The sequence below is a fragment of the Chrysemys picta genome, chromosome 7, assembly GCF_011386835.1.
Source record: "Chrysemys picta bellii isolate R12L10 chromosome 7, ASM1138683v2, whole genome shotgun sequence".
Lineage (NCBI taxonomy): Eukaryota > Metazoa > Chordata > Testudines > Emydidae > Chrysemys > Chrysemys picta.
The window spans coordinates 6,997,347-7,013,088 of NC_088797.1; the positions used below are offsets into that span (position 1 = coordinate 6,997,347).

Below are 15,742 nucleotides of genomic sequence, written 5' to 3' on the forward strand. Positions count from 1 at the left end.
GCTAAGACAGAAAGAGAACAGGAGCTGGGGGAAGAGGAGGGGATAATACTTCAATATCCTCCCAATTAATCCGTGATGGAGATTTCTGATAGTAGAGGGTTCTTTAATCTAGCAGAGAGAGGCATAACAAGTTCCAAAGGCTGGAAGCTGAAGCCAGACAAATTCAGACTGGAAATAAAGACACAAATTTTTAGCAGTAAGGGTAATTAACCATTAGAACAGCTTATCGAGGGACATGGTGGATTCTCTGTCCCTCTGAGACTTTAAATCAAGACTGGACATCTTTCTAAAAGATATGCTCTGGCTCAAACAGATGTTATGAGCTTGATGCAGAAATTATTGGGTGAGGTTCTCTGGCCTGCGCTATGCAGGAGGTCAGACCAAACGGTCGTAATGGTCCCCTCTGGCCTTACAAATCTATGAATCTTTTCACTATGAACCTTAGTGACTGTCTTGGTGCTCAGAGACATTCTTGAACGAGCAGGGCATTTCATAGGGCTAGTCTGTCCCCCACCAATCCCAATTGCCAATTATTTGCCCTCCTTTATTTGAAGCTTTATTTTACGGGCTCTCTCTTGCCCATAGTACAGGAGATAGTTGACCTTCCTCTATTAGGACTCTCTGTTTAATTACAGTTTAAGATTAATTGATTTTTCCATTAACGAGCCTGTAAAGCAAATTGATCTTTCAAGAAAGTTTTATGCTCAGATTGGCAGCAGAGAAATCCGAGTGATGTCCCGTCACTCGTCAATGCAGTGTAGAGCACTGCTGCGTCCTTTATGAACCAGCTAATCCTATTTTCCACTCTTTTGCTCCAAAAAATCCTCGCTCTGGTTTCCTTGTCCTCCATGCTTACTCTGAGCAAGGTCGAGGGGCCAGATTAGCTCAAACAGCTTTATTTTTGTCAACAGACAGCTGAATGGTCCGGGTCACGGCCCACTTCTGTTTCGAGACATTTAGGGTTTTAGATGAGTTACAGTGGAAAAAATGAAAGTTATTTTAATGTATTTAATCTGTGAGCCTCCTTGATTCTTAGCCAACTGAGGATGAATATAACCACCACAGGCAGTGCCACAGTAGTACACTACATTTACTGCACTTGTTTAAGCCCTTATTTTCAGGCTATCCATTTGTACTCGTATGCCACTCCTCCCCTCCCCCCCATCACGGTCTTACATTAAAGATTGTGAGGTGTTCAGGTATTTATCCTCACAGCACCCTTGTGAGGCAGGCACATACTATTACTCCCAGTATACAGATGGGGGAACTGAAGCAGAGAGAGACTCAGGGTATGTCTTCACTACCCTCCAGATTGGCGGGCAGCAATCGATCCAGCGGGGGTCGATTTATCGTGTCTAGTTTAGACGCGATAAATCGACCCCCGAGCGCGTTCCCGTCGACTCCTGAACTCCAGCTCGGCAAGGGGAGCGGCCGCAGTCAACTCACCGCGGTGAAGACACCATAGTAAGTCGATCTAAGTACGTCCACTTCAGCTATGTTATTCACGTACCTGAAGCTGCATAACTTAGATCGATCCCTCCCCCCCTCCAGTGTAGACCAGGGCTAAGTGACTTGCCTGGGTCACACAAGACTTTTTGGTCTGTGGCAGAGGAGGGAATTGATCTGGGGGATCTCCCTCAGCCCAGATTAGCACTGTAACCATGGGACCACCCTTTCTCTCAGCCAATCCGAACTTTCTGGAAAAATCATCATCACCTGTGCTAACAAGCATGAGATATTTCAGCTATGGCATGGGGTGGGCTTCTATCTGGTAACGTCATTCTAATCATAGAATAACATGGTTGGAAGGGACCTCAGGAGGTCATCTAGTCCAACCCCCTGCTCAAAGCAGGACCAATTCCCAACTAAATCATCCCAGCCAGGGCTTTGTCAAGCCTGACCTTAAAAACCTCTAAGGAAGGAGATTCCACCACCTCCCTAGGTAACCCATTCCAATGCTTCACCTTCACCACCCTCCTAGTGAAAAAGTTTGTCCTAATATCCAACCTAAACCTCCCCCACTGCAACTTGAGACCATTACTCCTTGACCATTACTCCCTTCCTGAATCAACAGAACTTATGGCCCCAACCTGTGGCAGTGAATTCTGTTAGGCTGTTTTGAGTTTCTGAGGGAAAATTCTGCATATTCTTTCTTTGCACTCCAATACCTCAAAAATGGTTTTGTTCTAGACCATCGGTCTCAATATCCAGTGGATCCTCAGTGAGTTCTGTGTTCTCTATCATTCGTCCCCCGCCCTGTGACTTCATCAAAAGGACTCACCCCTGATGTTAAAAACTAGGTCTGTCACACAGCCATGTACCCATCATCTCACACAGAGAAACATCAAGTAAAAGCCTGAGGCAAAAGGTCTTACACAGGGACCAGAGAGTTTTAACACACTTGGTTGCAGCAGAACGTTGGCCTGGGCATTCCACAGCTAAGAGCACACCGATGAGCACAGCCTGCCATCACCTCCCAATGTTCAAATCTAGGCACTGTGGCAGGAATTACGGGACAGATTCTGCTCTCAGTTACTCCAATGTCATTTCAGTATTAGTTCAGACGTAAATCAGACTCTGGCCCGAAAAGCTGACTTTTCTGGCTCTGGAGTTATAATGGAACAGATGTTTGCACTTAATGTCTGGTGCTGTCTTTATTTGGTAACTCATACAGAGATATTTTTCCCCCACCCTATTCTATTAAAAGCTTTACCAAGTCCCTTATGTTTGCTGTTGTTGGAGATGAACTGCTTTGGCGACATTTTCGAAGTGCAAGACAAATGAATTGGCTGTTCTATGAATAATTAAACCATATTACAATTTATCTTCACCACCACAATTATGGGCATCACTGATTTGCTGTATGTGATTTATTTGTATCACTGCTACCAGTCTGCAATACCTGAAGGTTTGCAGCATGGTTTCATCCTGCGAATAAAAGCTTTTCATGTAATACCTCAGGTCACCAGGGGACAAGATAACATGAATACCACAGATCCCTAGGGGTGGTTCTCAATGAACTACAGCTCTCTCTGTAGGCCAGTGAAGTTCAGGTTTGTCACAAAGGAGAGATATGCTGTGATTAAAGTTCGGGTTGCAAAGCCAAAAGTTAGGAAATGCCAGTATTAAGGCTACCCTAAGACTAATTAACTATACATTTAATTAATGATATAGAAGTCCTGTGGGGAAAAAAGCTATGTGATTGAATAAATGTTTCACAGTGCACACACACAAGGGACAACCTTAATTCAGACCTTTGCTAACTTTCCAGTGCTTGATTCTGCCAGAGCAGCGGTTCTCAACCTGCGGCCCACATGCGGCCCAATTAGCACACAGCTGCAGCCCAGATCAGCTGTGTGCTAAAGGCCATGGGCTCTCAAACAGAAGGTTCAAGTCCCGGCAGCCAGTGGGTTCCGGGCGGGTTGCCGCATGGTGGGCTCTGGGTCCTGGCTGCCCCCCTGGCCCCACACTCTCCACTCCTGGCCCCATTCTGTGAAGAGGTCTCTGGCTGGAGGGTGCTGGGCATAGGGTTGGTGGGGAGGATTAGGTGGGGGGGCACTGTGGTTCTCAATTTGTGGCCCAGGTAATACTTTGTGGGCCGCATATGCAGCCAACAATGCTAAATAGGTTGAGAACCACTGTGCTAGGGTAATAAACGGGGTTCCACCTTTTATCCTGTCCCACCTAATCCTGTTTTCACCCACGCTCACATTTCTAAAAGATGCCAAGTACCAGCCTGGATAAACCTTCCTGAGGCAGAAGACTGTAACAGGTCCAGCAGAAATAGTCCACCTCAGAAGAAAACAGAGAGAAAGCTGTCCTTGGTGTCCATCCCGTACCAAGTGAGAAGCCAGCCAGATAAACTTAACAAGCCTGTGTAAACTATCAAAGATTTGGGATGAGGTCCTTCGAGAAAACATACTGATGGAATAGACACATATCCGGAGGGGAACGGGGGGGGGGGGGGGGGAATTCATTCTAATGATTTCAAGTTCTGCTTCAGTTCTGTGGTGAGTTTCTTAGCGATGTTCACAGGGTTAAGGGTGGTTATATTCTCCTGCTCCCCCACTCCCCCAAATTCAGGCAGGGAGAGAGGCACAGATTAGCTGCTTAATCCATTCAAAAGGGTTGTTAGAATGAGAGTACTGCTCTTATAATACATTCATGTGCTTCTGGAAAATACTTAGACTGATGCAATGCACAATCTACTTGAGAGGTTTCTGAGGTAAACACACTTCAAACATTTGTAAACATTTAAAAAAACAGGAATATATTTATTTTTCTTTAAAAGAAGGGATATGCTGCTGTGCCACACACTTACGCGTAATCCAGTTTCTCTCTTACCAGGACAAAATGACCATCTTAATTCTGAATTTTCACTCTGGGTTTGACCTGTGCAGCATTCCCAATTATAGATTTACAGATTTTAAGACTAGAAGAGACCACTATGATCATCTAGTCTGACTTCCTACATAACACCGGCCAATGAATTTAATCCAGTAATTCCTACATGAAGTCCAATAATTTGTGGTTGAACTAAAGCACATCTTTCATTTAAAGATTCCAAATGATGGAGAACGCTTCTCTTCCCTTGGTAATCTATTCTAATGGTTAATCAACCAGTTAGTAATGTCAATTAACACAGGTCATTTTAAACATCGTTTTAGATCATTTATTGCCTGTGATAAAAACTTAAAATGAAATGCAACTGCCTGCAGGATTCTCCTAAATGGACTAAACAATAAGATCCTTATTGCAGCATAACTCCAACTATTGGGAGTAATTTTTGTATGGCAGCTAAGGAAAGCTGGCAATTTATATGCAAACTTGCAACACACAACTTCTGAGGTATAAGCCAGCCAGCACCTTTCTCATGCTTCCAGTAACCAGAAGTGATTGCTGACCCATTTTGTTGAAGGTCTCTCTACAGATCCAGGACTGGTGGTACCAGAAGAGTGCTTTGCCTCTACATAGGATGTGCAAAAGTGCACTAAACCCGAATACTAGATCTTAGTATCCACATTTCAAAGGAACCATATCTCAAATAAAAACTAAACTCACCTCATGCCAAAAAAGAGAGATGTGGCTGCCAATTTTAAGCTAAGTTACTCAAACTGAATTGAGACCGGGAGGAAGCTCTTCTGCTTTACATATTTTTTACACAGCCTAATGGAAGGGCAGGAACAGAGCCAACTTGTTTCATTTTATTCTGCACTTGCTTTAAGTAATACGAATGTAATTTTTGTCAGCAGAGCAAGGTTGCTTCAAAGCCTTCACAGTTGCCTAGGCCCTGGAGGGGAAATCACCTCGTGGTACTGACACTGGGTGGAAAAGGCAGAGCAGCAGCTAATGTGAAGGGGAAGAGATACACACCAGTGTTTACAAATGCAAGGTAATGCACAATGGAAGCTACTGCTCATGAACATTGCTGGTTCTACATTAACTGTAATCATCTGAGAGTCATTGTGGGCAACTCAGTGAAAATATCTGTTCCATATACAGCACAGGCAAAAAGAAGCCCAAATCTTAAGGGGTCTACAGAACTCACAGAATCACAGATTCATAGATTCCAAGACCAGAAGGAACCACTGTGATCACCTAGACTGACCTCCTGTATTACACAGGCCACAGAACTTCCCCAAAGTCATTCCTAGAGCAGATCTTTTAGATAGGATAGGAAATAACATTGATAACTTGTTATAATGGCATTATAATGTTATCTCCCATCCCTACCTGAAACCCTCTGTTCAGTTTTGGTCCAATAAACAGAAGAGATTCACAGATGACCAATGAAAAGGATTAGAGACCTAGAAAGACTTCCATGAGAATAGAGATTAAAATACACCTCTACCCCGATATAACGCTGTCCTCGGGAGCCAAAAAATCTGACCGCATTATAGATGAAACCGCATTATATCAAACTTGCTTTGATCTGCCAGAGCACGCAGCCCCCCCTCCCTCCCGGAGCATTGCTTTTCCGCATTATATCCGAATTTGTATTATATCGGGTCGCGTTATATCGGGGTAGAGGTGTATAAAGAGTCCCACTCTTTTTTTAAAGAGGAGTGAACATGATACAGGAATAGAAAATAATGAATTGTACAGAGAAGATAAAATCAGGTGCTTGTATTTACCCTCTCCTAATACAACAGCAAAGAACAGTCAATGAAATCGAATGAAAGGCAACTGATAGAAAGAAATTATTTTTATGCAACACATAATTAACCTGTGGAATTTATGGCCACAAGATATCAATGAGGCCAAAAACTTGCAAAGATAAAAGCGTTAGACATTTAAATGGATAATGAGAACATCCACATTAAAAAAAAAGGGGGTGGGTTATAAACCTTCATGTCTATTAGGAATAAATTTCTGTATGTTATTCCATGATTGTTCTGCCATGAGTGCAGGGGACTGGACTAGATGACCTCTCAAGGTTCCTTCCAGTCCTATGATTCTGTGATTAGAGGGATTACCGGATCTCTTAATGAAGCATCTTGTCATTATCAGGCAGAGATGAAGCACTTGGGGGGCGGGGTAGTTTGCGGAGAATGAGGTTCAGGCTCAGCAGGCATGCCTTGCCTTCAGAACCCAGGCTCGCTGCCAGCACAAATCTCAGAGCTACAGACTCAAGCAGCAATCTGATTAACAGCATTTTAAAACCAAGTCCGCTCAGCGCTGCCTATTGATTCTGTTTCGTTTTTTAAAAGTAAACACAGGTGAGGCAAACCCAAGGTTAAAGCCTAAGACACAAAGGTGTTCCTACTGGCCAGCCACAATGTATTGATAAGGACGCTGCTGAGTTTACTGCTGATTTCGCCGGTTGGATCGCTCCCTGGGCAAATTTTAGAGTTGACTTAGGATGCAGGAAGCAGGTTTTGGGCAGCGGGCGAAGTTTCTCTTTACACAGCCTTTAAGATGTGTAATCCCAGCCGTCGCTAGCGGGACAGAGAAATACCTCCACGCCTGAGAAGTTACGTTTCAGACTTTCATACCAATGTTTGCTAACTGAAGATGCGTGTCCAGTTTAGTTACATAAATGCTCATAAAAAGGCAGCGGTTCTGAATGCTCCTACTCATCATTCTTCTCTCTCCAGTGACTCAGGGGCTGAAAGCTTTGGGGAGCTCCACCTTATTTGAAATCGGTCTTACTACAAATAGCCATTGTGACTATCCTGCACGACGCTTACAGCTCCCAAAATGCTTCCTTCCATGCCTCTGAATTGGAAATTTTCTGCCCAGCCCTCTGACTTGCAGTATTACTGCCAACCCCAGGGTCAAAAGTCAGGCCTCTCAAAATCACGAGTGGCTTAAACAAATGAGATTTCGTTAAATAAATAAATTAATTAATTTTGGTTTCTTTTTATTTACCTTCTGGATTTTAGCCTTTAGGGTGCATTCAGGTCACATCTTCCAGCATTTCTCTGCAATCACGCAGGCTAGATATTTGCTTTAATAAGAGCTGAGGTTCTCCTGACTGCTGGAGTTTGGACTTTAAGTAAAACCACCACATCTCATGAGGCTCACCATAAAAGCACAAGAGCTGGCAGCACTGGAACTGGCGTTCCGTCAGTAACACTTTAAACCACCCTGTAAATGACAACTGGTTGCTGAAAGCAAAAAGAACAGGCATGCTGGAGCAATGACTTACAAGTAGAGGGAGACGATGCTGGAAGAAGGAGATCTCAGGGATGGAATTGCTGTCAGCTCATTGTTATTCAGGTGTCTGGAACAAACAGAAATTAAATTGTTTAAACAAGCAGCTCACAATGAAGTATGTACTAGCTTGATCTGGCCTGAGTTAGGTGTTTTGTATGAACGCCCAGCTAATCACCGGTCATCAGGAGCGGAACTTGCCCACAAGTCTGATCATTTGGCAAATGTTTCCACATTCAGGTGTTTGCCGTATCTGCCGTCCCTATCTCAAAGTCACTACCAAAAGCACATCAGGTTAAACCCCCTTCTACACACTCGAGAGCCACCATGCTGAAAAGCATTCGTCGAACACCATACCAACCGGTGAGCGCTTAATGGCGCAGCCCCCACTCCGGCTCAGCTTCCACGGAAGCTAATGGGAGCTGAGCTTGAGATAGGCTAATTAGATGTGCCCCTTTTGTGCTAGGTGGAGCACAAGCACGCCACTGCTGAAATTAAACCGGTGAGTTATGCATAGTTAGGGTGACCAGATGTCCCGATTTTATAGGGACAGTCCCGATTTTGGGGTCTTTTTCTTATATAAGTTCCTATTACCCCCCACCCCCGTCCCGATTTTTCACATTTGCTGTCTGGTCACCCTATGCATAGTTAGCCGCATTTTACAATGGGAAACCAGAGGCACGGAGAGATGGAGACTGTGGTACAGCTGGGAACGGAAGCCTGACCTCATGACCATCAGCAGCATTTATTCATCCGGCAGAAGCACCCACAGGCCTCAGCTGTGATCAGTGCCCACGTGATACACACACACGAAGTAGGAGAAGCCCCTGCCCCCAAAGAGCTTGTCTACACACAATTATTATACCATTTTAACTATATTGGTTCAAAACTATAAGTATAGCCTGCTAGTGTGGGTGCAGTTATATTGGTGATTATACTGGTATAACTCATTCCTGTACATTTAGGGGAATAAACTATAGTATAAGGCACTTTTATGCCAGTGGGACTGTGACCGCACCAGCGGCTGTACCATTTTAACCATTTCGATAAAAAGATTAGTTTGGTTAAATTCATAAAAACTTTGTGCGGACCAGGTGTAAGCACCAGAGCCTCCTCGAGACTAAGTGGGAGAAGCTCCATCCAAGATGAGGAACAGACAGAGAGAGAGAGAGGCCACAGTCCTAACAAACACTTATACCCAGTGAGTAGTAATGTGTTCTTGGTCACACAGGAAGTCCATGGCAGAGTCAGGAATTAATCCTACATCTCCTGGCTCGCAGGCCAGCTCTCCTACTACACCTGTAGGCTTCATCTCTGCTACGAACATTGAGTTCCTCCTCACACTGACGTGTCACCTTGATTCTTACTCTCAGGCAGGAAGCAGGATACTGGCTGCTTGGCTCAACTGTTTTAGAAACTGCAGAGCACAATTAGCTCTTATCTGGCACTTTTCATCCACAGATCTCACAGCGCTGTCCAAAAGGGGTCAGTACCATTACCCTGATTTCACAGATGGGGTCTCGGAGGTGCAGGAAGGGGGAAGTGACATGCCTAAGGTCTCCCAGAAAGTCAGTACCAGAGCTGGGAATAGAAGTCAGGTCTTCTGAAACATAGTGCTCAGTGCTCTGCCCACTAGCCTCTCTGCAGGGACACCCCTAGGAAAAGCCAGGATGGTATGTTAAAAGCCATGCAAGTAGTTCAAAAAAGGCCCACAAGCCACCATTTTGTTGCCGTAATCCCATTAATTAAAAAAAAGTTAAATACAATAACTTTAAAGAATTCAAAACAGGTCACTAACTCTATTTACACATCTGTCCCATGTCTAGCGAACATTTGCTCTGATCGGGGTATCTGCAATCTTTCTGAAGAACATTACTCATCAGCTACTGTTCTGCAGAGCTAACAACAATTAAGGAGGAGGTTTTGCTACTACTGCACTACTGAGCGATCAGATACAGAAATGTCTCTTCCATAGCCTAATATTTGAAGCATTTCTCCGAGCGAAAGCAGATCCCTGTCATGTGACCAGCTCTTCCTCAGTTTAAAGAGCCCTTGTTTGTATGGTGAATTAGTCAATTAATTACTATAACAGCCGCTTGTCTGGCTGCTTGAAAATTACCTAATTTCTTGGCCATCTTGTTTGCTTCCCCCTGACCATGCTGAAGCAATTACAGCCATGCCACTGCCAAGACAGAGCAAGGGGTAGCACTCATTGCAAGACTAACACCCCCTGGGGTCCAGGAGCCCCCTCCATGATGCAGAATTTCACAGGGTCTCTTGTTAGGAATCTTTATAGATTCCTGTTTATACAATCCCACCCTGCCCCTCCTAAAACTACTCCTCTGCATGGACTGAAGGACTCTGCTATAATGTGAAGTTAAGAGGCCAATGCACAGCTGCACTTAGCAAAAAATCCTTTCTGAAAACCTGCAGAAAGGTCCTTACAATGGCTGCTGAAAATTAATAATAATGCAACACAAATACCTGACACCCCCCACACACACACTCCATTAGGCAAAAGGTGGATCCCCCTCCAAAGGAATGAGAGGAGCAATCTTTCTTGCAGCTGCTTCAAAACTACACCTGACCTGGACTCAAATATCAGAAGTAAACCACAAGGAGCAAAGCAACTTGTAATGAGCAGAGGGTGTAGAAGAGAAGTGGACCAGTGCCATCCTTTGTGCAGGATGGGAAGAGATAAGGGCAATTTAAATTAATCCTGGTTTTGTAAACAATTTTTTTTTTTGGGGGGGGGGGGGGGGGGGGGGGGGGGGGGAGGAATTCCACAGTTAATCTACCACAGAACTTTCTTTTGGCTTCTCATATACTATGAAAGGTATTTGCTTTCACATGGGCTTGCAGGTAATGCCAATAGCATATTAACATGAGGAAGGAGGAGGAGGAAAAATTATTATCCCCATTTTACAGATGGAGAACTGAGGCACAGAGCAAGAACTCACACAAAGGCAGATAGGAAGTCTGTGGCATAGCCAAATCAATGCACAGTGAAGTCATTTCCTATAAACACCCCCCCCACATCCCAATGGATGTTACCTGTTTCAAAATGCACTGTAAATGGGGTTCACTTTGTTTGACCATTAAACAAAAGAGATGTTATCACTCTCCTAAAATCTTCAAAAGTACAGGGGGTGGGGAGGCAATACAGTAGTCACCATGCCACTATAAAAATCACACTGGGGAGTTCAGTTTGGTGTGTTTGTGTGTATTGAAAAGGACAAACCCAACTAGAAATCCAATCACTTAAGAAGAGTTACAGGAAGTTTTCAGGTACTTCACCTGCCTCCTGAGTTCCCCCTTTCAATCTGTGTGGTTTTACATTTTTTTTTCTTTTTTTTTAAATAGAGAAAAAGTTAAGTCTCTCTCCCCTGTGACTGTGAGCAAAGCTGGCAAAACACAAAAGGGGAAAAGTAATTGACCAACTCTACAGTGACTAGATGCAAAGTGCAGTCAAATACACAAAGTAAACTGGAAATAACGTTTATATTGTGTGTGCACAGGTGCACCCATGAAGATATTTTACATAATTCGGGCTTAATTCCCATTTACATCCATTGTAGGATCCCTTTAAATTGCCAGAGGGGTGTAAAGGAACTTTAAAGTAATTGAGACTCTCGCTCATTTTCCTCTGATGTGTTTCGATTGTCGCCGTCCTGCTGTAGCACTGACTGACTTGTAACAACAATATGCAAACAGGTCTCTCACTTCAGTGTCATTTTTAATTTGGCAACACTCCTTTTATGTCTATCCCAGTAAAGTGTCTCAATCAGAGGTAACGCCCCCAGATCTCAATTCTCTCCCAGATCTCAATTCTCATCTTGATTCACTGAGAGACCACTGAGAGTTGGGCTGAGGCATGAGAAGGGTCTTCCTTCACTTTGCTTGTGTGCTGCACTCTCCCCCCGTTCTAGGTGGTAAACTCTTCAGGGCAGAGACTCTCTTACTCTGTATTAGTACAGCGCCTAGCGCAATGCAGCCCCATCCTGACTGGGTGCAATATAAGCAGTAAGAATTGAGGTGCCAAGCTTTCAATCTTCACACCCCCAGCTAGCCCCTGAGGTCATAGGTCTTCAGGTACTTTCATATATAAACCATCACCAAGCCACTATCGTGTTAGGGTAACATTCAGGGACACAAGACCAGCGGGACTGGCTCTGGGGTTCTATTCTCTACACCCTGAGCAATTTAAGGCTTTCCAGAGTTTAATGAACTCGGAAAGTGTATTATATAGAAACCATTTCTGCTCGTTTGTATCTCTCTCTTTTTCTCCTTGTTGCTCTTATAAATAATCATGCTTGTTTCAGAGCAGCCCAGCTCCTCTTGCTGCATATTCCTCACCTAAAATCACGAACCTGTTACTTAATAACCAGCTGTCTGCTCTGTAAGCAGGAGGGCCACCGAAGATTAGGCAGGAGGAGAAGTAGCAGGTTCATCCGTAGGGTCCAATCCTGCAGGCATCAGTCAGACAAGACTCCAGCTGATGTGAATTGTTTTGCCTGTCTGAGGACATCAGGATCAGGCACAAGAGCTAATGCTTAATGAAAAGGGATGAAGGACAAAAAGAAACACATGCTACCTACAGTGCACAGCGGCATTTCTACCAAGAAATGTTTCCGCAGCTTCCCAGGGGGCATCAGTAGCTTTACCAACAGAAACCAAACCTCAAGCGTGCCAGTAATTTAACATTCTAACGAAAGACCATTACCCCAACCCACCACTGAAGACACTGAGTCACTTTCATTTTTCACTACCCCAAATCAAGAGCCCATGGAAGTGCTACTAACATCTGACAATCAGAGCAGCAACGTGGGCATTAACCAGTGAATGGTTACAGAGATCGGAGTGACGAGAGCTAGCAAGTCCAGGGTCAAAATTCCTTCTGATAATATCATCTGTGATGAGGGGATCTTTTTTACTAGTACTCTGTCCTTCACCAGTCCCTCCCCTCCCCCCCAAAACATGAAACAAAACCCAACGTTTTAGGTTCTCAAAGCAGACTGCAAACAAAATTTGTACTGGTTCCAAAAGCAATACAAACTCCAGAGGCAGGAAGAGACAGAGTTAAGTGCTTTCTTGTCCATTACACTACACCTTTGTTTCCTGGGAGATTTGGGGTAGGCTGGCATCAGATGTCACGGCTCAGTCTGTTCTGCCTTGCTGCAGGGATAGTCTTTCAGCAGAGTCGTGTGTGCACTCAGGTGCGTTAACTGAACTACTCCCACAGAGCCATGCATGAAGTAGAGAGTGAGGCAAACACCAATGATTTCCAATAGCTGCATGCCAGTTTAATTGAGATGTTGTGTTCTACTAATTGACTGATTTACAAAAAAAGTAGCACACAGGTACAGTATGAAAAATACACCAAGTCCGATCTGCTGAGGCAAGTCAACTAAGGGGTGTCTTGGGAAACTGTATACACTTTCCTATTGCTCCATGAGCCATCCTGGCAAAAATGCAATTAAAGCCTTGGAAAAAATACTTACACTTCCCGTAGGTTCGGCAGCTCTGCAAAGGCAGAAGGATCGATCTCCGTCAACTTGTTGTAGCTCAGGTTTCTGTTAAAATAAGAGACAGTGGGATCAGCAAACTACAGTCACTGTGCTCAGCAAAACCGGGTCATCTTAATTATTCTGGATTGCATTGTGAGATGATCTGCTGTTTTACAAGAGCACTTAAGAAATCGGGTGGAGGGGGAAGGGAAACTTTCTGCTGAGTAATTGAGCCAAATATTTTGTTTCTACTAGCAGAACATATACAGGTATTCCCTAGGTTTTCCTCCATTCATATTAATATACGCAGTTAATTTGTCTTAATAGGATACATTTAAGTTGATTGTTTTCTTGCTGGTTATTCATAACCAAGCTACTGATCGCAGATAAACAGGTCGTTTCCCTGTGCATTATATTAGTGAATCTTCTTCTCAGTACGTACTCTACATTTTCTAACAAGGCTACATCCATCAATATGTCTGAATGGTTCCTTTTTACCATAGACTTCGGCCTGGAACTCACTACATGGTGCTGCGTGTACTTCATCCACAAATTGTGCCAAATTATTGGGAATATGGATGCGCAAACACTCACCACCATTGCAGTGAATAACCCTCAGGCACGGCAGGATAATTAATTAACAACGTCGTGTGAGAAAACAAATACACAGCCCCAGTTCTAAAGAACTACGCTTTGCTAGAGCTTTGTGAAACCCTCAGCTCCCCAAGTTCCATTCAGATTTTTCATCCCACATCTGCATGATCAGCAAACCCCACATTACAGGTAAAACCTGCCTGAATTCATGTATGGAGGACTTACTGGTAGAGTAAATGCTGATTAAAACCCAATCAACTAACGATGTGCGAGACTCAAATGGGGGCTAATTAATATGATGCAGGTGGTGTTGGTAAATTGTTACAAGCATAACATACAAAAGGAAGAGGCAGCTAGGTGGGGTTGTAGCAGGAAAAAAAAAAGCAAGTGCCCGGAGATGCAAGATAAATATGAGGGGGCCTGTTTTAGTTTTACATCATTCGACAGCCTGCTTTAGGCTATTATTCCTGCTACAACCCAGGCCTTTTGCCTTCTCGGCATGGAGGTTACATCCCCTCGCTGAGCTGGAGTTTGTACTGTCCATATGCCACCTCTGAATCTGACCCAAAAGGTTGATGCCTTAGGTTTAGATAAACCCCCCAAAATTCAGCTGCTCAGTTGCTCACTGTAATTTTTCCCTCACACATGGAAAAGTTGCACTACTTCGAAAGTCTTCTTTGGCTAGCATGAAACATGCAATCTTCTGTAAATACCTGCTGTGAAAGAGGACAATCCCATCAACAGCACAGTGTAGATCCTTAACAGCTACACTAGTATCTAGGTCTGAAATATCATATAAGCATTATTTTAAAAATATGCCGTCCTGTAAGCTCCTGCTGTCTTTTAAAACACTCAGGAGACCTTTAAATCAATACTAGCCTAGCGCAGATATCCATTTCACTATGAACTCAACGACGTTCATCTAAATAAAAGTCAAACTACAGTTTAAACTAAGAGTAACATTTGAAAGCCAAGTCTATATTCATAGCACAACTACAATTAAAGTGCAATTTGTCCAGAGATTATATTACAACCTTTTTAAAAAAAAAAAACCACAAGGCAAAAATCAGGTTTGAGCTTGTCTGTGCCCTGAGGACAGACCAAAAAGGAGTGTTCAACAGAGAACATCCTACAGGCCTGAAACAGAAAAAGAAAGTCATCTGAGGCATGTTCTACACTAGGGAATTTTGGGGAAACATTCCTATTGGTGCTACCACTGGGTTAGCAGAAACATAGTCTGAGGGAAAACCTTCTTGGGGTGGATGGCAATGTACACGAAGGCCACTTTACCCTGTCCTGACAGAATAAAGGGCTTGATATAAATGAGAATATATCTTTCTACCTTCGGTATTTATATGGCCCCCCCTTTGCTGTATTATCCGAGCACCTCACAATATAGTATATTTATCCTTACAACCCCCTGGGAGGTAGGGACATGCCATTAGCCCCAATGTACAGATGGAGAACTGAGGCACAGAGAGGCTAAGTGACATGCCCACGGTCACACCGGAAATCTGTGGCAGAGCAAGGAATTAAACCCAGGTTGCCCACAGGCTAGTCGGAGCTGCGATCGGCCAAACCTGCGGATGCGGCAGGTATACAAACCGGCCTGGCCCGCCATGGGGGCTTACCCTGGCGGGCCATGTGCCAAAGGTTGCCGATCCCTGTTTTACATTGTTGTTATGGTTCCAGAGATCTGAAGACTCTCAGAGCCATCACACAAGTTTCTGGCTATTCTTGTGTCATAACAGTATTTTGCCTATTTCAACTAGAGCCATGGAATTTATCAACTCCACCCCACGCTGCAGAATTAGGCACCAATATCTAAATTTGTTGTTTGGTTGGTTTTCACAGGCTATGAAATACAATTTGAAAAACAGGAACCAAGGGTAAATCAATGCTGTGCTATCTTCTTGAGTCTCCAGACAACCTGAAACAATATACTTGAACCATCCGCGTTCATTACTTTGGGCTGCCAATTTTGA

At 43.9% G+C, this 15,742-nt stretch overlaps 1 protein-coding gene across 3 annotated transcripts in view; it reads right to left on the reverse strand.

The window, feature by feature from the left end:
- The window catches only part of LRIG1 (leucine rich repeats and immunoglobulin like domains 1), a 133,384-nt gene that overhangs the window by 64,567 nt on the left and 53,075 nt on the right, over nt 1-15,742 (reverse strand). For 2 of the 3 annotated variants that reach the window (XM_042849983.2, XM_005297824.4), the window contains exons 2-3: nt 13,158-13,229; nt 7,652-7,726 (exon numbers count right to left, since the gene is read on the reverse strand). In XM_042849983.2, coding sequence (XP_042705917.2) covers nt 7,652-7,726; nt 13,158-13,229 — 147 coding nt within the window. The remainder of the gene's footprint in view (nt 1-7,651; nt 7,727-13,157; nt 13,230-15,742) is intronic. The other variant, XM_042849982.2, reaches the window with a different exon arrangement.